Genomic DNA, 20993 nt, shown 5'->3' on the forward strand with positions numbered 1-20993 from the left:
AAATATTTGGCTGTTTCCACTAAACAGAATTAAACTCCATGATGAGATAATATTCTGTTTTACGGTTAACAAATCAATCTATAGTTTTCAAAATAAATATTCATGAAAAGTTAACATTTTGGTTAAAATATTAATTTCAAAGTCGTCTTGTAGTTGAATGCGGTGTATTTGTCCGCCAGTGCAATATGTTGAGCACTATATAGTGTTGTTTAAGCCATCCTACCTACTGCATCAAAGCAACGATTGTTTGCATTCCTGTTCCATGGGTAATAATAGCTGTTATTCCGTTGCAATAACCAGACATATATTATGTAAATATTTGATTATACAGTATTTTGTCTACAATATCAATCGCATCTCAATCGACCGTACGTACGGTGTGAGTGGCGAAATAAATGACGTGAGCGTCACTTACGATTTTGGTGATAAAACAACGTACTTACCTAATGTAAAGTTACGTTTTCACGTATCGCAAATTTTAAGTAAAAAGTCATATTCTCGAAATGTTACCCCTAATCTTATTACCAGCAGATCGTTAATAGTGAATCACATTCATTTAACATGAACAGAAAAAAAAACATTAACAAACACAAAAATTAACAGAAAAAATGATAATAATAAAATACTCATACAATTTGTTTACTTATTGAACAAAGCAAATTAAAAAAAAAAAAAGAATTATCCAGCAAAGAAACGTCCCACGGTCAGTTTCAATTATACTTTCGTACCGTGAAGTTGTTAGTACAGTGGTTGTACACAGAAATTAATAATGTTTTTATCACGGTTTTTATCAACAATATTACTTGTGCTCCCGCACTTCGGTTTGCTGAGATGTGATTCTACTCAGTACGAGGATAAGTTCTTGTATTTCGCGTATGGAAGCAACTTATTGGCGAAAAGAATTCATATAAATAATCCGACAGCGATATTTTATAGCACTGCCAAATTGCAGGTAAACTGTATTTCTTGTCCTTATCAAGGTTAATCAAAATACATTTTCTATTTTGGTACAATGTAGTTAGTTCAGTCGGCCGACTCATAATCCTGATATTAAGCGGTTCCTGGAACCACCACAGATTTATTCACTTCGGCATCTAGGTACCTTAAGACATGGGGTCGAAATTTCAATCGCATCGGCGTGAAGGCTGTTCTATTCAACGAGTTAATACTACATAATATTATAACCCGGTAGGGTAGTAGGTTCCACAATTATACCTATTTTTACGCCGATAGACGGTCATAAGTTTTTTTTTTTTTTTTTTTTTTTTTTTTATTGCCTTTGTAGGCAGACGGGCATACGGCCCACCTGATGGTGAGTGGTTACCGTCGCCCATGGACTTCAGCAATGCCAGGGGCAGAGCCAAGCCGCTGCCTACCGCTTAATACTCTCCACAAGCCTCGTTTGAAGAAGGACATGTCATAGCGCTCGGGAAACACCGTGGAGGGAAGCTCATTCCATAGCCGGATGGTACGTGGCAAAAAAGACCTCTGGAAACGCACTGTGGATGATCGCAGTGGCTCCAGGTAGTATGGATGAACTCTACTCCGGTGGCGGGCGGTGCGATGGTAAAAACGAGATGCTGGTATCATCTCGAACAATTCCTCAGAGCACTCCCCATGGAACATACGGTACAAAATACAGAGGGAACCGAAGTCCCTCCGCAGACCCAGAGGCTCCAAACGATCCGAGAGAATGGGATTATCGACAATCCGAACGGCCCTCCTCTGTATGGAGTCAAATGGAAGAAGCTGGTATTTGGGAGCCCCAGCCCAGAGATGGGAGCAGTACTCCATGCGAGGCCGGACTTGTGCTTTATAAAGCAAAAGTCTTTGTCCAGGCGTGAAGTACCGCTTCGCTCTGTTGAGGACTCCCAGCATTTTGGACGCCAACTTGGCTTTGCCTTCCAAATGACTCCGAAACTGGACATCGCTCGAAATGTCGACCCCAAGTATCCCGATACTCTCGGAAGGTTGCAGGGATACTCCTTGGAATTGCGGCGCCATGACAAAGGGGTCCTTCTTCGCAGTGAACGCGCAAACTTGTGTCTTTATCGGGTTGAATTGAACCAAGTTCAATTCACCCCATTCGGAGACTCGCCCCAGAGAGTTCTCCACTTCAGACACAAGTTTTGATCGTCTCTCTTGCACCACGCTCCGAGAGAGACTCTGATGGCCGATATATCGCGCATCCCCCGTGCTGTCATCCGCATAGCAATGCATGCCATCAATAGACAGCATGTCATTGATATACAGGATGAAAAGCGTGGGGGAGAGCACCGAACCTTGTGGAACGCCAGCGTTAATGGTCTTGGTATCAGAACAGTCACCGTCTACAACGACCGTGATGCTCCGCCCATCCAAAAAGCTAGCGATCCACTTGCAGAGACCCTCGGGGATTCCGTAAGATGGTAGCTTCGACAGAAGTGCCCTATGCCAGACCCTGTCGAAGGCCTTCGCGATATCAAGGCTCACAGCAAGAGCCTCGCCCTTGCTCTCCAAGGCTTCAGCCCACCTGTGAGTAAGGTATACAAGAAGATCGCCAGCTGAGCGACCGTGACGGAAACCGTACTGTCGGTCACTGATCAGCTGGCGATCCTCCAGATACTTCAGGAGTTGTATATTAATTATTCGCTCCATCACCTTGGAAAGCAAGGAAGTTATCGCGATAGGCCTATAGCTCGATGGGTCCGACCGGTCACCCTTCTTGGGGATAGGGTGGACGTGGGCAGTCTTCCATGAAGACGGAACCCTGTTAGCGCAATAAGAGATACGATACAAACGCGTTAGCGCAGGCGTCAGCTCAGGGGCGCACGTTTTCAGAACCACTGCAGGGATGCCGTCTGGCCCGCTCGACTTATGGACGTCCAGGAGTCGGAGTTCCCGCCTGACTGCACACTGTGTAAAGCAGATCTTCGGCAGGGAACTATCACACCGGAGGATGTTCGGTGGTGTGGCACCCCCGTCGTCCACAGTCGAGTTCGAGGCGAAGAGTTTGACCAGAAGGTCAGCCTTCTCTTTCGCACTATGGGCCAGACTGTCATCAGACTTGCGTAGTGGTGGGAGACTAGACCTGCAAAAGTTACCTTCTGCAGCTTTGGCGAGCGACCAAAAAGCACGGCTCCCAGAGGGATAGCTCTTCAGTCGCTCGCCAATTCTAGCAACGTGCTCCGATTTCGCCCTGGCAATAACCTTCTTGTAGGACCTGGAAGCGGCGTTATATTTCCGCCTTTCCTCTGAGATGTTAGGATCCCGACGTCTCCTAGCATCATCCCATGCCACGTATGCGGACCGCTTGAGGTGTGCAGCATCCCTGCTGGCATTGTTATACCAGGGTCTGCTGCAACCCCCAACGGGCACTTCAGAGGAGGGAACAAACAATTCCATCCCCTGGAGCACCACGTCTTTAAGACGGTCCGCACAGACGTCAGGATCAGCAGAGGAAAAGCAGAACCGCCCCCATGGGTAGGATGCGTAAAACTCACGCAATCCATCCCAATCTGCTGACAAATACTGCCAAACTCCGTTTATAGGAGTTTTTAGTTCCGATTTATAGGGCGTGACAGCCCTAAGGCCGGTTACAGTGCTCCACCGACCGTCTGTGCGTACGTCAGTCGCGCTTGTCGTTTATATGAAAATTCATAAATCATTACAGTGCTGGACTGACCGTACGCACGCGTATATTGCTACGCACTGCGTACGAGGACCGTCGGTCTAGCGCGTCCGCATGCGTGCCGTCGGTCGACCGACGCGCTATGGAAACAAATGAACGCGTTTTGTGCTGCACCGATGAGTGGACCGACCGTACGGATGTGTGTATCATCATCAAAAAAAGCGATTTCGTATTGAACGTGGCCAAATATATCGACACCGAGCGCCTAATCACCGAAGTTCGTCTTCGTGAACCGCTCTGGGACAAAGGACACGTGTTATATAAAGATCATGATGCCAAGTTAAAGGCCTGGCAAGAAGTATATGCTGATAATTCATCAAAACTTGATCGTCATTCTGAAATAATTAAAAAAAACTTGAACGTTCCTTAAGCGTTTTCGAAAATAATAAGCAGTAATTAAACTATTTGCAAACGCTTCCCTTTTGCGTACTGACTATACCAATCCGGTCAGATTGTTGGTCAGGAGAGCACTGAATGAAGCAAACTGACGATCGGTTATTGCGTACCGTCAGGACGGAACGTACGCACAGACGGTCGGTGGAGCACTGTAACCGGCCTAATACTATACCGTTGAGAATGACGTCACGCTTCGAGGTGGTTGGCAGCATTCGCATTGTACCACTTATGTGCTTCGATGGCTACTTAAGACCAGGTGGACCGCGCGCGCGTTCATACGTCAATGCAATTAAAAAACCGAAATTCATGATTTGTGGCTGAATTAAGCATCAGAGTGACACCGGAAATCTAAATAACGTTCGTTGTTCTAAGAGTGAGTTTGCCTTTGTTCCTTGACTATTACCATCTAACTATCGATGGATTCATTTCTTTTAACAAAATAATGAGTCCAAATAAAAAAATTCTGACAATTTAAAAAAAGGGTAAAAATCTTTTCATTTCGTTATTAAATAATAAATTGATAGTTTTCTCTAAATAACCAAAGACAATGATGTCGTAATAACAGTAGGTACGTAAGATAGCAACATCTTAATTGGTCATATATTTTATTCAAATGCCATCATAGATTATAATACACTTGATATTTAATGCCATTAGGATTACCGGTTAGATTTCAACATGTACACAGAGCTTTGGAATGGTAACGCGGCAACAATTGTTGAAGACCCTGGAGAGTATGTGTGGGGCGATCTCTGGCTTATAAACAACAGCGATTTGAAGAGCCTTGACGAGTGAGAATTTGTTTTTTACACATGGAGAGTAGATGTAAGGAATACCATCTTGTATAGGGGACAAGTTGAAAAAGTGTCCATCTGTAAACAACAAATCATAGTTCGAAAACTCACCGAATTAGCGCTAGTGTAGCAAGGGGAAATGGTAAGAATATAGAAGTTATAAGCTGAGTGAAGTCTGCTGGATTGCAGTGAAGGCTATGTTCCGATTTACACTGCGAGCACTGTTCAGTGCTCTTACAGCGGAGATATTCCTTACGTTAAGGACTAACAGTATACAGTCGCAGTAATTTAAGAAAATGCATGATTTCATAAATCATCACTTCATCACTTTTACCGTGCATAGCCTCCTTTCAATAATACGGTTATTAAGTTATTATACCTACATTAAATTGCTTGAAAAACAATATTTTCTTTTACTAAAACGTATACTTACTTTCAGCGATTAATTCAACTGACAATAACTTGAACGTTCTACTTTCAAATATAACTAAATTTAAACAAGATTTTTTTGCTGAAGTGAAAACCCCGCCATGACAACGTCGATGACAATATACTGTACTGTATACTAATTTGACGTAACACCTTCAGTGCTCGCAGTGCAAATCTGAATATACCAGAAGTGTGGTAGTTTATGATGCTGTTTTTAAACTCTTGTCACTTGCTACTATGTCGCCTTCTTAATTTGCTGTCGTTCAATGGACACTTTTTAATATACTGAGATGGTTCTCCTTACCTCTACCCTCCGTATTTCTACAGTTATATTTTTATTTTTCCAGCTAGAAGCAAAGGTAACATAAACCTAATCTATTACATTTAATAATTTCGCTCCTCGCGTTCCCGCCAAAAAGTATTGTTTCTTACATTTGCTTTTTTTTTTTTTTTTTTGTCAGGAGGAAATCGCCGGACTTCCGCCCTTCACTGGGGATGAAGGGCGGGGCATGTCGGAGTCGAACCGACTAAAACCTCCTGTCTCTCAACAACCAACGTCTAAACCTCGCATGAGACAAAACTCATGAAAAGGCAAAGGGGGGAAAGTGAAGCGTTTAGTGCGGAGCACATCTCTCCCATCACCCTCCCCTTCGGGACGCCGGACTGGCGGTCGTCGGCGCCACGACCACCAGCCCTCTCGGTCGGCAGGCTATCCGAAGCCCGCCTAGATGGCGCCGGTTAGAATGGTCTATCCTACGGAATACCCCGCTGGGTCAGAACCAGCGTGGGTTGAGGATAGCCGGCCTTCCATCACCCGGATGCTCATGCATAAAACGCGTGCAGAGCAGCTTGCACGTCGTCTTCTTAGGCCCCCTTCGCCGGTCCCCAGGCCGACATGTGAGGGGACCCGAAACACTTAGAGGGCCAGGGCTTGGGCGATATCCGCCTCCCTGGCCCCCGCTCGACGGCGGCGGGCCTGTGCGTCTCTCACGCTCCCCGCCGCCTCCTTCTGCGAGATGGTGCACTCGCAGAAGTCGAGCATCGCCTTCCACGACTCGTCGTCACCGAGCATCGATGCCACAACACTCGGTAACGACAAGTCGTTTCCTATTTTTGCGACGAGGACACGGCGCCACCCCTCCCATGCGGGGCAGGCGACGAGCGTGTGCTCCGCCGTGTCCAAGTCGCAACCACAATGGTGGCACTCTGCCGTCGGCTCGGCTCCGATCCGGTGCAGGAACTCACCGAAGCAACCATGCCCAGTGAGCACCTGCGTGAGCCGGAAAGTGAGGCGTCCTCTGTCACGATTCACCCAGTTCACAAGAACCGGGCGAATCGCCTCGACGGTCCTACGACCAGCCGAAGGATCGGCCAGCCGTCTAGACCATGACTCCAGTACGGACCGCCGAGATTGGGCCCTCCGCGCTCTGACCACACTGGGGCTGGGACGCGCCACGCCCCGTACACGAAGGTCAGCCCGCCACTGATAGTCAGCAGCGAGCGCCTCCGCCTCCAGGACCCAAGGCGGCGTCCCAGCCAGTACACACGCCGCCTCGAAAGAGATGGTGCGATAACCACGGATGACCCTGACCGCGTTGCGGCCGTTGCAGCAGCTTCGCTACCCCCACGGCCAGGGACTGGCCCCACACGGGCGCCCCGTATAGGGCCATTGATCGCACCACCCCTGTATAGAGACGGCGCGTCACCTGGTCAGGCCCCCCAACATTGGGAAGGAGCCGGCTTAACGCGCCGGCCACCCCCAACAAACGAGGGACCAGATTCTGAAAGTGAGCACGGAAGGCCCAACGACTGTCTAGAATGAGGCCGAGGTACTTCAACTGCACCCCGACCCCGATACGGACGCCTCCAACCACGATATGGGCATCGACAGGTGGCACTCTCCGGGGCCTGTGGAACCACATGGCCTCGGATTTACTGAGCGCCACGTCGAGGCCCAATCTCCTGATTTTGCCGACGACATGCGCCACCCCAGCCGTAGCAAGACGGGCAGACTCAGCAAAACTCCCCCCCGGGCCACGACCAACGTGTCGTCTGCGTAACAGATTACGCTCAGGCCCGGGAGGAGGGCACCCCTCAGCACCAGTCATACCCGATATTCCACAAAAGAGGGCCGAGCACCGACCCCTGTGGAAAACCGCGCACGACCGGGAACCGGTGCACGATCCCACCGTGTCCGGTACACGTGACTCTTACATTTGCTTAGCTGTCATTGTCAAGTTATATATGGTGTACGCACGGGTATATACGATCATCCTGCCTATTTCTGTCATAATATAGAATTAACGTTACTAAATTTATAATTATAGATATAACCAGAACTCTTGTTTTAGCATACTACCAATTTGTCTTGTAAAATAAGTACTTAACGCGTGCTCACGAAATACTTACACTATGATGAAATAGCATTGTGTAATAATAATCAAATATAATTTACGTAATAAACAGTACCTAGTAAGGTGTCTTGTGATTCCGCACGGGTGGGTACCACCATCCTGCCTATTTCTGGCGTGAAGAAGTAACGCGTTTTGGTTTGATAAGTGGTACAGCAGGTGTACTATAAAACTGAGACTTAGAATTTGTCTCAAGCTGGGTGGTGGCATTTACGTCGTTGATTTATATGGGTTCCGATAGCCACTTAACACCAGATGGGTATGAGCTGGTCTAACCAAAATGAAAACTAAATTAACGGAAATTTCACCATTTGGAAATTTAAATTTAATATTCTTGTGCAGGCAAGAGCTAGTTGGTTCCGGAGGCTATTTTGCGAGGAATGTCACTGTGACAACTCCAGGTGGAAAACAACTACAAGCTAGAACATACCAAGAGACTGTAGATCCTCCTAAGTTGAAAGAGGGTGAATTATTGCCGGAGGACAGACGACCTTCTAACACCTATTTAGGGGTAACCTTAATTTTATTTCGTTTAGATTCCGGAATAAGTTCGATGATTCCACAGTATACCTATAATACATACATAAATATAGGTTATGATAAAGATGGAAGTCTAATTTTAATATTCCGATCACTGAGAGGATTAAAACAGAACCTAGGATCACTTTTGAGTCTGACACTTACTACTATTTATCTCAGTAACAGGTAGAGGTATCAAGTAGAAATTAGAATAAATACAAAGGTATACAGCGGTTTTCAGTCAAGCGATGATAAGCCATATTTGGTCATTCATGACATGGCGTAGGAAACTTCCCATTAACTTTTAATCATGAAATTTAGTATGAAGAACGGTTAGAACTAAAGAAAAATCTGAATATATTAAAAAAAAGATTTTTTATATTTGACGCTTAAGTTTTTTTATGATTTTCGAACAGTAAATTGGGTTAAGATGTTAGCATTGTCGTCTGTACATTTTCATTATTATTAAGCATGGCCACGAAACAAAAAAAAATTTTTTTTTCATGTTTCAGGTCATCATTCTTGGCGCTTTTGAATCAAACCTCCCATCGGAATACATTGGAAAGCTATTCAATTTCGTAACTAACGGTAATACAGCTTCAAAGCCGATATTGGAGCAACTTGGCTACCCTTTTAATGTTAAACACCTACAAGTATAATAAATAAATGTAATACTTACATATGTTATTCGTCATTTTATTCATTAGGTATAGAAAAAGGGAACTAGTTCAATGCATGTACCTGAACCCCCTTATTTAAAATTTATGGATCTAATTGTGTTTAATTATGAAATTGAAATAGGCGTGTAAATATTATTGTAACTTTTAATTAACCTATTTTTCAGTCTAAGTTGCATTGAGCATAAATATATGGCAATGTGTGGTTAACAAGAGTTTTTAGAGGCAGATTTTTTGTTTTTATTAGTTCCAACAAATGTAGCGAAATGTAGTTGAAAGCCAGGTTTTATTTTAAAAATTAACTGTATGCGACGTGAAAAGGGATTGGGTGCAGTATTATTCCACAAGGACTCGAACATAGAACAACCAATTGCTTTTGCTTCAAGTAAACTACGACCAGCGGAAATGAAATATTCCGTTATTGACCGTAAAGCTTTAGCAATAGTATTTGGTATTAAAAAAAATTATTAGTACTTGAGAGGAACGAAATTTAATCTAGTTATTTACATCTTATGAATTTAAAGAATATTGCATAAAACAGTCTATTTTATATGTTACATCATCTCCATATCATCCTCGGACAAATGGGCTGGCAGAACGCTTAGTCAGAGCATTCAAAATCAGAATGGCATCGGTAGACAACACAAATCTCAACCGCGGACTATTAGAATTTTTGTTTAAATACAGAAGCACTCCGCACTCGTCCACTGGTAAATCTCCAGCTGAAATGATGTTTGGACGAAAATTGAATTGCATACTTTCCAACATTCGGCCAGACAAAAGAAGATTAATGCATTATTTACAAGTAAAAGAAAATATTCGTATCACATCACTGAGTTACCGACCAAGTGACCAAGTATATATTAAAACACGCAATGATAAAATATGGGAACCAGCGGTAATTACATCCCGAAAACATAAATATTCATATATTGTTTCAACACCAGGAGGACTAGAAAAACGAAGACACGCTGATCACATCAGGCCACGCGAGTCCTCCACCTCAGAAACCCCGAGGAATGAAAGGGCGCATTCTTCTAGGCTCCCGGCGACTGCTTCTCCAGACATTGGAATGGAAACAACAATTAACGAAAGGCTACAAGAATTCGGCAGCAGTACCAATACCTACACCGCAGTTGCCTACAAATGTACAAATTTCTCCAAATTCACCTTCACAGCATTCTAAGTTATACTCCTCACCTGCTCCGGTCTCCACTCCTGTGCCATTTGCTCCGCTTCGCAGTAATCGACGTATACAGAAGCCCGCTGTCTAACTCTCTAAATGAGATGTAGATGGGGAGGAATGTTGTAACCTTCCTTTCCATATTCCATTATTTGAAATATACTTCGAACACATTGTCATTTTACCACCTATCATTATTATATTTTATGCTATGTCTTGAAAACCTTGTTTTATTATAGAGACAGATGTCGAACGCTGCAGAACGCGCCGATTGTGCCTCTTTGTCGCTCGTTACGCGCTGTCGCTTGCACTTCAAGCCTTAAATGGAACACCTCAATGAGTCATGTTTTTTCGTGCGTGCAGCCGGCTCCATCGAATTATAAGACGTTGTCACGTCAAAAAACTGTCAGCTCTGTAGGTAGGTACTATGGAGGGTAGAGGTAAGGAGAACCGTCTCTATGTGTAAAAAGTGGTAGTTTTCCAATTACAGCACAAGAGCGCATTATGCGGCATAATGCTCAACGTTGAATGTTCCAACTACAGCAACGCTAATGCGTAGCTGCGTACATAACGCGTAGCTCTGTAATTGGAAAACTACCTTTGTCCGTTAAAATCTGCTAAATAAGGGTGGCGCTACAGGAGCAACCGGGTAAAAAAGGCGCTGAAAGTTATTAAAATAAGATAGAAAAATAAAAAAGGACGAAAGAACTGTAAGCACTACAAAATCACAAAAGTATATTATTTAAAGCTGATAAGAAAATGCAATCGATGTCTCCACGTTTTACCACAGAAAGAAATTTAGGTTATATTGACGAAATTAGTTTGGAATGTCACTAACTACTCTAGTCATTAAATATATTAAGTTTCCTAACTCAGGACACTTCAATCAGTTAACAACTGCTCAATTCATATCATACCCTGTGGTTATGCTAGTGCCATTCTGGAGGATTTTTGAACTGTTATTTAATGCTGAAAGTGGGACACTTTTTCAAGCTTCTCCCATATGAAACGGTTCTTCTAACCTTTACCATTCATAGTATGTACTTAGGAGTAGTAGTAGTTTTATTTTTCCAAATGAAAAGGCAAATGTACCACACCATACAGCCTAATCTTTAATAAATATATATGTATATTTATGAAATATGATATTATGGAATGAAATGAAGCTGATTAATTTAATATGAAACATGGCTTGGTATGAAATGAATTGAAATCAGATGAGAAGATAGGATATGTGATATTTTTATGAAAAATTATAATATGGAGTGAAATGAATGAAGAATTTGAGACATTAATCAACTGGGATGAAATTAAATGAAATGAGATGAGATGATATGGGACGAAATATAATCTCAGTAAAATGGTGGTCGTTTACTGACATTTTTAGTGGACTTTTTGGAGGATCCCGAGAAGTTACGTCCAACGGCTTTGTTTCATTTTGCCACATTTTTGCACTTTCACAGATATTAAAAAGTTAATAAACCACCGTTATTACACATTTAAACCTGAAGAAACACTAAACAGACAAAATAAAACCAATCGCACAACTTTACACCTCGCGTTCCCGCCAAAAAGTTCCACCGTAGAGCCAGCTTTGTTTCCTTTTTTTAAGGGATTATATGACCTGGTATTTAAGACCTTTAGGTGAAGTCATATTTTAATTTATATTCTTATTTTTATGAAAAATGATATTATGGGGTCAAATTAAATGAAATGAGATGATATGGGATGAAATATAATCTTAGTAACATGGTGGTCATTTACGGAGACTTTTTCAGTGGACTTTTAGTACGATCCTGAGAAGTTACGTCCAGCGGCTTTGTTTTATTTTCTCATATTTGTGCACTTTTACATATGCTAAATAGTTAATAAATCAACTTATTGCACATATAAACCCGAAGAAACACTAAGTAGACAAATTAAAACAAATCACATAAATTCACTCCTCGCGTTCCCGCCAAAAAGTCCGCTTCGATTCCATAAAAGTTATGGTCATAGATTGGACACATTATATTAATCATATTTCGTTAAAATTATTACACACATAGATTATACACTTAATATATTATTACACATATGGTACGGTACCACATACCTTCATCTAAAGATTTAAGTTTTTCGTTGTAATAAAACTATATAAATATAAAATCTTATTAGGGCAGTGGTGTGCCTATTTTGTGTTATGATCTGATAGAAGTGATGTTTTTGATGATATGATTTAGTAGAAAGAGTAACAGCTTACTTAGGATACTTAAATTAAAAAATGCCTCATTATTTACTAAGATTAATAATATATTGTATCCATAACTATTCGTGATAGTGGAGTTAAGGCGGTAACAATTATTAATATACAGTTTATGTTTATGTTTTACATGTTTTATTTGAATATATTTCATTGGTGAAGCATGCAATTAATATTGCATTATGTCGATGAATTACATGTTCGGAATATCGGTCTTTCTGCTTTGTTTAGTCCTACTCAATATTTACTTCTTCTACAATCTTAGTACGACCAAACCTACACCTTTAATTCAATCACGGAAAGCAGAAGCTATGCAAAATGTCCATAAAGAAATTAATGATCATTTCGCACACTTAAAAAAACAGTACAAGATTAAAACATCTAAATTTATACCTGTACAACAAGCTCTAATTGCATCACTCAATTCCACCATTACTGAATTAGAAAATATTTGGAATACTGTGGATAATGTAAGTATTATTTTTTTTTCAAGTCAAATTATTTCCTAGCCATTATCAATAAATAAACGACTCTGACGATTCATGAGGTAACTTGATTATTTTGTAGACAGCGAAGTACTAAACTCATTAGTAAAATGACAAAATGAGAGATAAAAAAAATAAAGATATAAAACAACATTCTTTTCAGATATGGCAGCTGAAAGTTTAACAAGACTTATTGATACTTTAAATTGACATCTCCCTGGTGTCAGGCTAAATCAACATTAATGCCTTTTCTTAACAGTTCAAATGTAAAGAGATGTAATTTTTGAGACTTCTGTGGTATCATGTCATATCAAAGCAACGGTGCACAAAACACTCATGCTTTGTTTGTTTGATTTGATTCAGTCATCATGATTTGGTGAAAATGTATCTCGCAATCAATATTACTAATTTGCCTAAATAAAGTCTTATAGTAATAATAAATATGTTGCATATTTATACACAATAGACATTTCACATAATATGCAATATTTATCTTTGCAATGACAGGTCTGTTTTGTTTGGTATTAGTTAATGTTTTTAAATAAACTACTTTCCTTACTTACTTAATTAGGTTTACTCCATTCAAATAGCTAAGGAAATTTTTATTATGATATTTTATTCAAAATTTTAATCTTTAAAGGGCTCTCGTGTAAAGTTGGAAAATAATCCTGGTCTGAACCCAAACTTAGTATTGTGCAATTTTATTTATTGAGCCAAACGATTACCTTGCAAACCATCAAGCAGTTTTGCAATGAATAGTAATAAGTACTGATGCCAGTGAATAGTAATAAGAAATATGTATATTTTTTTTAATAAGCAAACTAGGAAATATATTTTAGTAAACACATTGTTTATTTTGTTTCAGTGGGTTGATAATGAATCTCTGTTTCCTGATAAAAATGGAGATCCTGGAAGAATACTTCATGCAATAAAATCTTCACCGATAGCACTAGTAGATAATGCACCAAAGGGGACACAATTGAAACTGTTACTTATTTTAGAGGTAATTTAAATGAAATCCAGTTATTGTTTCTGTTTTGTTATTTTTAGACTTGAAATATAACTTAAGTCAAGGGCTATTTGTTACTGGGGCTGCCCTCTACGAATCTTAGTGCTGGTATTTGTGTCACCTTATTCTTTGAATTGAATTAATTTAATGCTGTAGATATTAACTCTTTATTTATTCATTCCCTCTGGATAGTTCGTTGTGTTTGTGGATTGTGTTATATGTTGCTTCCACCTTACTATATTTAATTTTTACTTTATTACCTTGTGCATATACGACAGCTTGCTGCTGTAAGCTGAAAACTTTGTTAACAGTTTCTTAAAGTATGGGGATCTTATGAGTATAGAGTACACGTCATCAACTTTTTCAATACTTTTAGGTTTTATGACAATACATTTTTACTGATTATATGTGACTCGCTCTCAGTTGACTAAGAATTCTTTCAATACAGAAATAGTTGCTATATAGAGCAGTGTTAAATTAAAATTCCTTCTTAAAATATGCAATACTTGACATTACTGAATCCAGAATTACAGGCTGCTGAGAAAATTATTAGAACCACCATACATTCTGTGCTAAGTAATTAATTGTCTTAGACATTGAGGCACATAATAAAAAAAAATTTATAATTATATTCATGAAGTTATATTGAAGAAAACAAATAGTTTTTATCCACTAAATTTAACACTGCACAATTTACTTAGGTAGGTATAAACAAGATTATACTATTTCAATAAATTCATATTTTAATTTCAGAGTAAACAAAAGGTTTTGTTTAAACCAAAAAGGTATAATTTGACTGAAGTTATCAAAGGACCAGTATATGCAGGCTTTGATAGGTATAACTCAGAAGTATTTGCATATTACCTTGGGATGGTACTCAATATGCGATGGATAGCACCTGCTGTAACTATGAGGATAAATGTCGAAAATGATATTCTCCCTGTTGCGACACTCGGTTTGAAGAACACAATGGTGAAAAATGGTAAAGAAGAATGGTAAACATCTTAAAAATCTCTGCTACTAGTGTTTTTGTACCAACTTTCGAAAGTAAATTAATGCTGCTGCATTGAAATCACCATATAATATTAATCTGGTGCTTCAGGAAAAATGTCCAAAATAATGCTGCATGAATTAAAAAAAAAGATGTTGATAAACTTCCTTCATTATATTACGTCATACATGTTTGTTCTTTTGTCCAAATAGAAGTTGGTGCAACATGTATTTACGGAAAATGTTACTATTGCAAAATAAATGAGACTGTGTGCCCTGACAACACGGGGGTCCTTGAAGGGGCAGCAATATTGTACCTTGAAAAGCAGTTCAAAGTTCACAAATCACCATGGAGACGATCTTATAGTCGTAAGAAAATGGACTGGGAAAAAGATACTGACTTTTGTAAGTGAGTAATCACAGACTTTAACAATTTGCAAATTTATGAAGAACCATATTAGAATAAATGAAGTTAAGTAAGGAAGGTTTTCAATACTTCAAACCTATAAATGCAAGTCACAGTACCACAGAAGACTTGATTAATAGGCTGATAAGTATGTAATAATTATTACTAACAATATTTATTGTTCATTTATTTATTTACTTGTATTTATTACACTGCATCATCTACATCACTTCCATTGGCGGATTTACGGCTGTCTGGTGTAGTCGTAAGTGACATACATGGTCACTACATAAGGGGGTCGCGGGTTCGAATCCCGCCAAGGGAAGATATTTCTATGATAAATATAAAATGTCTTTTCCAGGGTTATGGATGTATATTATATATATGTATGTGTATAATATGTATGTATAATGTAACACAAGTTCTTTACGAACTTAGCACGGGACCAGTTAATGTGGCGTGATTGTTATTAAATATTTATTTAATGCCTAATATATTATCTACCAGTCAACCAAAGGTTGTGCATATCAAATAATATTACTAGCTAGGCATACTTTTAAAACTCATAAAGAGATCACCTAAATCTATTAAAAGTGCATTAAAATTTAGAAACTTATCGTCAGGACTATTAAAGTTCGTCAATATGTCTTCTTTCAGTATTGGTGCTAACCGCATTACCAATATGGAAAACAAGTCTTCATGACCCAAAAGATAAGACGTATGGTGTATTAATATCAAACGATGAATATCAATACGTCAAAAGTATATAAACACTCGGAAATATTGACGAATTTGAATAATTATTCAATTATTGTGAATATGTATAAAAGTTAAGGTTCCTCTATAGTTAGATTTTGACACTACGTAAATAAGATAGTTAAATTGACAGAATACTCAACACTGACTTTTGAAAGTCGTCGTGGCCTAAAGGATAAGACGTCCGGTGCATTCGTATGAAGCGATGCACCGGTGTTCGAATCCCGCAGGCGGGTACCAATTTTTCTAATGAAATACGTACTCAACAAATGTTAACGATTGACTTCCACGGTGAAGGAATAACATCGTGTAATAAAAACGAAACCCGCAAAATTATAATTTGCGTAATTACTGGTGGTAGGACCTCTTGGGAGTCCACACGGGTAGGTACCACCACCCCGCCTATTTCCGCCGTGAAGCAGTAATGCGTTTCGGTTTGAAAGGTGGGGCAGCCGTTGTAACTATACTTGAGACCTTAGAACTTATTTCTCAAGGTAGGTGGCGCATTCACGTTGTAGATGTATATGGGCTCCAGTAACCGCTTAACACCAGGTGGGCTGTGAGCTCGTCCACCCATCTAAGCAATAAAAAAATATATTAAAGTAACAGCTGGAGGTTTCAGTTTTACAACATCTACTTAAAAAATGAAATAAATAAAAATGAAAATAAAGACTTCTAACTTTAACTCTTTTTCAGGAAATTGTCTCATACATTAAGCCTGCAACGAATTCTAAATTTGATTGACGTTGCCATATTTGATTTCTTAATACAAAACGGCGACAGACATCATTATGAAGTCTATAAAAACAGAATAGTTATACTGGACAATGGCAAAGGTTTAGGAAATCCAATGGTTGATATTTTGGATGTCTTGGCTCCACTCTATCAATGTTGCATGTAAGTACTGAGACCCGCAATTTGAGTCTATTCTTAGAATTACTCATCCATATAATATTATAGTTTTTTATCCGCTATTACCTCGAAATTATATTAACTGAGTTTTAGATTGAATAGAAGTATATTAATTTGTTTTATTTTCATTCAGAATTAATCTACAGACGTGGCAGAACTTACAACTGCTGTCAGGTGGAAGCCTCACTGAGACAATCAAAATTCTTTCTTCATTCCAAGGAGAAAAACTTGCCACAGAAGAACACTTTGAAGCAATTGAACGAAGACTACTTAAGGTGTACGCGACTGTACAATATTGTATTGAAAAATACGGCACTGAAAAAGTTTTTAAACATAATATTGAAGTATGAATTGTTTTCATGAACTAAGGATGAGTTGATTGTAGAAATCTGAACTTAAATGCAATAAAAACAAACTACTAAAGAATGAAGTTGTTTACATAGTACACTTAATAGGTTGGGCAAAAAGTCTTCGCATTATAGTATGTGAACTTGTAATAAAATCTCTTTGGCTATACTATTTATATCTGGCTGGTTTTGGTATCATTAAAAGCTTAAATTTTAAAGAAGATAATTCCAAATTCAAATTAGGAAAATGTGTGATTTTTATTTATTTTTCGTACTGTCAAGATGAGTGCATCTAATGAAGAAATTCGATACATTTAAAAATTTTGCTACAAAAAAGGTAAATATGCAACGCAAGTTGCGAAAAAAAATTGCGATGTTTATAGACCTATATAGTACAGTGTCTGTGAGAGTAGCGCAGATTTGGTTTAAGCGTTTTCAATCCGGAAATTTTGATGTCAAAGATGCACGTCGCTCTGGTTGCTCTATTACGGATAAAATTGATAGCATTTTTGAAAAAGTGGAGCAAGATCGGCATAATAACAGTAGTTACGACGTAGCTGAAGAACTGGGAATTGACCACAAAACAGTTTTGGCGCATTTAAATAAAACTAGGTACACAAAAAAGCTCGATATTTGGGTATCTCACGAGCTCACTGAAAGAAACCTAATGAACCGGCGCACTCATTTATGATTATTTATTACGACGTAATAAAACCGAACCATTTTTGAAGAATCTGATAACTGGTGATTTGAGAGAAAGCGGCCGGAATTAATCAACAGAAGGGGTGTGGTTTTTCATCATGATAACGCTAGACCTCACACAGCTTCACCCTAACGTGTAGGCGAGCTCACGGGGCTCAAACCTGAGTGGTGCTAACATTGGCCCTATAAAGAGCAGTGCTTCGCAGAATCTACCAGCGGATCGGAAACGCGACCCACTGAGGAGAAGATCCGGGGAGAAACTCAGTGGGCTGTGTCTGTGGGTTAACTCGCTCGTCGAGCCTTTCGTGGTAAGCGACGGGTTCGACGAGGACGGTGACTGGTGCTTGTGGTACTTAAAAATACCGTTAATGGATCGGGAGGATCCGTAATAACGTGTTTTGGGCGACGTCGACTGTTTACCATTCGGTCTACAGGATCGGGTATGGGGACGCGTCACTTATACTATACTTGAGTCGTCTATTATCAAAGGTGGCAATCTGTGCATTTGGACAATTTTTTTTTATTGATATGTCAATACAGATTGATTGAATATAATCGTCTCCTTCAAAGAATACGGTTCAAAACCTGCATTAAATAAAGGTTAATAATTAACCTGTTATTTATCTAAGATGTCGTTCCGAAGAGTTTTGTGACTGCCAGTGGAATACAAAGTCAATAATTCGTTTTTCTGATTTACCAATCATTGTCCAAAAGTCAGATTGCCGCCTTTGATAATAGTCGACTCACTTTTGGTATTACTCAAACACAAATCGAAAACAATAATAAAAAATGGACCAGTGCTGCCAACTCTCCAGTGTTAGCAACACTGGTCCATTCTCTAAATTTTATAAATATGTCATAGAATAAACACTATTGCCCAGTAATTTCTCAAAAGGTATCACCTTTTCTCCTTACCCATTTTCTCATCGTCTTAATCACGCAGTAACTAATATAATATATTAATATGTGGTCATGATTACCGTAAACCTTTAAAACATTTTTTTTAGTGTGAATGAGTCCGATGACGTGTCTTACCATATCTCGCCATCTCTCCATATTTAAAGCCATGCTGCTGCACTTATTTAGGAGTCCTCCACTGTAATCCTGAATTAGTCAGCCTACTAGTGTCGGTGCACATTATACTTTAATCTTTTGGCGCAAACGCGAAACATTGACGGTGTGGGAATTCATTCACTTTGTCTTACTTTTTCTTCAGATTTAGATGTGTAATAATGATGTCTCATAACTGTTTAGCATAATAGGTGAAAATGCTAAAGTGTAGGAAAATAAAATAAAATAACCGAATGTGACTACTTGGGTTCTTCGAAAAGTAAATTGAGCACTCAGTCAATTTCACCATCTTACTGAGAAGTTACTTCATTTTATTTGACCCAACACCTACGGTGTTATCTCATCTCAGTTTATTTAAATTATTTACATTTCATTGGTTTTTAACTTGGTTGTATGAGAAATATTCCCTTTGCCAGGATAATTGCAAATCAAACAAAAAACCTCAAAACTTAGAAACATCTTTTAAACAAAAATTGATTAGAGATAGTATTAGATACTAGGAACCTACATATCTCTATATGTATATATAATAAACTACATAGCTAATTAAATATTATTTAATGGATTTTAGACTTTTGGATGAAAATATTTTTAATTAATGTTGAATTCATTTTCACGTAAGATGATGGATCCGATCAAAGATACCTTTTTGTATTTTGCGTATGGGAGTAATTTGTTTAAAAAACGTATCCGTATCAACAATCCAACAGCTGAGTTTTTAGGAGTTGGCAGACTTGATGTAAGTTTTGCTCTTAAAAGATATATTGAAAAAATTACAATATAATTTTAGTAGTAGTACATAGTGATTATTGAATGGTTGCACCATATATAATGCACTTAATAGTTGCACTGGTAAACTACTAAATAAATGTAAGTTATTTTAATTTTAGATGTTGCATTTTAGAATCATCAATTAGATTTTATAAAATATTCTGAACATTGGAGAGGCGCATCAGCAACTATTATACCCACTGAACATGCCCATGTTTGGGGAGCAATATGGAGACTACATGATCAAGATTTACCATCATTAGACAGGTAGGGTCTATTTTTCTGAACAGTTTATTATATTTGTAATTTTTTATCGCTTTTATGTCAGATATTGCTGAATGTCGAATTTTTCAGTATTGAGGAGAGATTCGTGTAACATACAAATAAGTAATCTCATTTTTCTATTAATCAGATGTAATCTAAATACTGTTATTTATTTTGTTTTCAGACAAGAAGGTGTTGATACAAACTGGTATTTTGCTAAATCTGTAAATGTTATGACTTCTGATGGTGTTTCAGTTCAATGTCGAACATATCAACAAACTATTAATCCACCTTTACGGAAAAATGGTGAAGAATTACCTCTCGAAAGAAGGCCTTGCATTACTTATTTAGATTGTATTATTAAGGGAGCTGTTGAGTGTGAATTACCTGAATATTATATTGAAGAGCTTAAAAAAATACCCCACAATGGACAAATAGCTTCAGCTAAAATGTTAGAGAAATTAAATTCACAGTAATTTTTTTTACAAAATAATCTAAATCTTAATAATGAATTGACTGATTACAAAATTTTATTGTAACTGTTAAACATTAAATAAATTGTATATTTTCAAGTCGACTTTCATTTATGAATTGTTTTTGTATTGTAACCTATTGTTTACGTAAAAGTTATTAGTGTTTTAACATTAGCACTTTTGTTTAAAAAGCCATGTGACCATATTAGTAACATTATAATATTTATGACTGAGCAGCAACTAATTATCATACTATACAAAGTTCACAACAATATTTATGCAGATATATTTATATTTTTACTATGCCTACTGTTCATTGCCATACAGGTATTGTCACTATCTTTTTTTTGCTAAGCCATCATGCACCTTGTTAAAGGAGGTAAGACTGCTCTCATGTTCCTTATAGAAAGAGAAAGTCATTATTACAAGGTAGTAAATCTTAAATAATATTTCATAAAATTCACCCTTTCATTCTTTTTCATAAAT

The 20993-nt window shown here is 38.6% G+C and overlaps 2 protein-coding genes and 1 long non-coding RNA gene across 4 annotated transcripts; 2 read left to right on the plus strand and 1 right to left on the minus strand.

Moving 5' to 3' along the window:
• Positions 1-695: 695 nt before the first annotated feature.
• On the plus strand, positions 696-20606 carry LOC101743698 (uncharacterized). The gene is made up of 12 exons (XM_062668490.1): positions 696-952; positions 4724-4857; positions 8043-8211; positions 8732-8872; positions 12687-12791; positions 13672-13809; positions 14569-14810; positions 16664-16864; positions 17013-17223; positions 19595-19738; positions 19904-20037; positions 20219-20606. Exons 1-12 carry the CDS (start codon positions 770-772, stop codon positions 20508-20510), a joined length of 2094 nt encoding a protein of 697 aa, XP_062524474.1. The 5' UTR covers positions 696-769; the 3' UTR covers positions 20511-20606.
• LOC134198941 (uncharacterized) lies at positions 9371-10989 on the minus strand. Its single transcript, XR_009973236.1, has 2 exons — positions 10097-10989; positions 9371-9618 (listed from the first exon to the last, which is right to left on the minus strand). It is a non-coding gene; the product is annotated as an uncharacterized LOC134198941 (long non-coding RNA).
• LOC101735841 (glycosaminoglycan xylosylkinase homolog) lies at positions 12059-17305 on the plus strand. 2 transcript variants are annotated; one of them, XM_012693863.4, is made up of 6 exons: positions 12059-12791; positions 13672-13809; positions 14569-14797; positions 15019-15214; positions 16664-16864; positions 17013-17305. In XM_012693863.4, the coding sequence occupies exons 1-6, from the start codon at positions 12504-12506 to the stop codon at positions 17227-17229; spliced, it is 1269 nt and encodes a 422-aa protein (XP_012549317.3). In that variant the 5' UTR covers positions 12059-12503; the 3' UTR covers positions 17230-17305. The 2 variants fall into 2 exon arrangements, with proteins under 2 accessions (XP_012549317.3, XP_037866827.1); XM_038010899.2 differs by lacking the exons at positions 16664-16864; positions 17013-17305 and adding an exon at positions 15869-16634 and having other exon boundaries at positions 15019-15210.
• Positions 20607-20993: the final 387 nt, after the last annotated feature.

Source organism: Bombyx mori, chromosome 5 (genome assembly GCF_030269925.1).
Source record: "Bombyx mori chromosome 5, ASM3026992v2".
Lineage (NCBI taxonomy): Eukaryota > Metazoa > Arthropoda > Insecta > Lepidoptera > Bombycidae > Bombyx > Bombyx mori.

Bases quoted from the DNA above. Each gene is read 5' to 3' on its own strand.
- LOC101743698 (XM_062668490.1), top strand. From the start codon at position 770: ATGTTTTTATCACGGTTTTTATCAACAATATTACTTGTGCTCCCGCAC. The intron at 8,212-8,731 runs GTAACCTTAATT...TTCATGTTTCAG, and splicing joins CTTCTAACACCTATTTAGGG to GTCATCATTCTTGGCGCTTT. The intron at 8,873-12,686 runs GTATAATAAATA...TTAAAAAAACAG, and splicing joins TTAATGTTAAACACCTACAA to TACAAGATTAAAACATCTAA.
- LOC101735841 (XM_012693863.4), top strand. From the start codon at position 12,504: ATGTCGATGAATTACATGTTCGGAATATCGGTCTTTCTGCTTTGTTTA. The intron at 12,792-13,671 runs GTAAGTATTATT...ATTTTGTTTCAG, and splicing joins TTTGGAATACTGTGGATAAT to TGGGTTGATAATGAATCTCT. The intron at 15,215-16,663 runs GTGAGTAATCAC...ACTCTTTTTCAG, and splicing joins AAAGATACTGACTTTTGTAA to GAAATTGTCTCATACATTAA.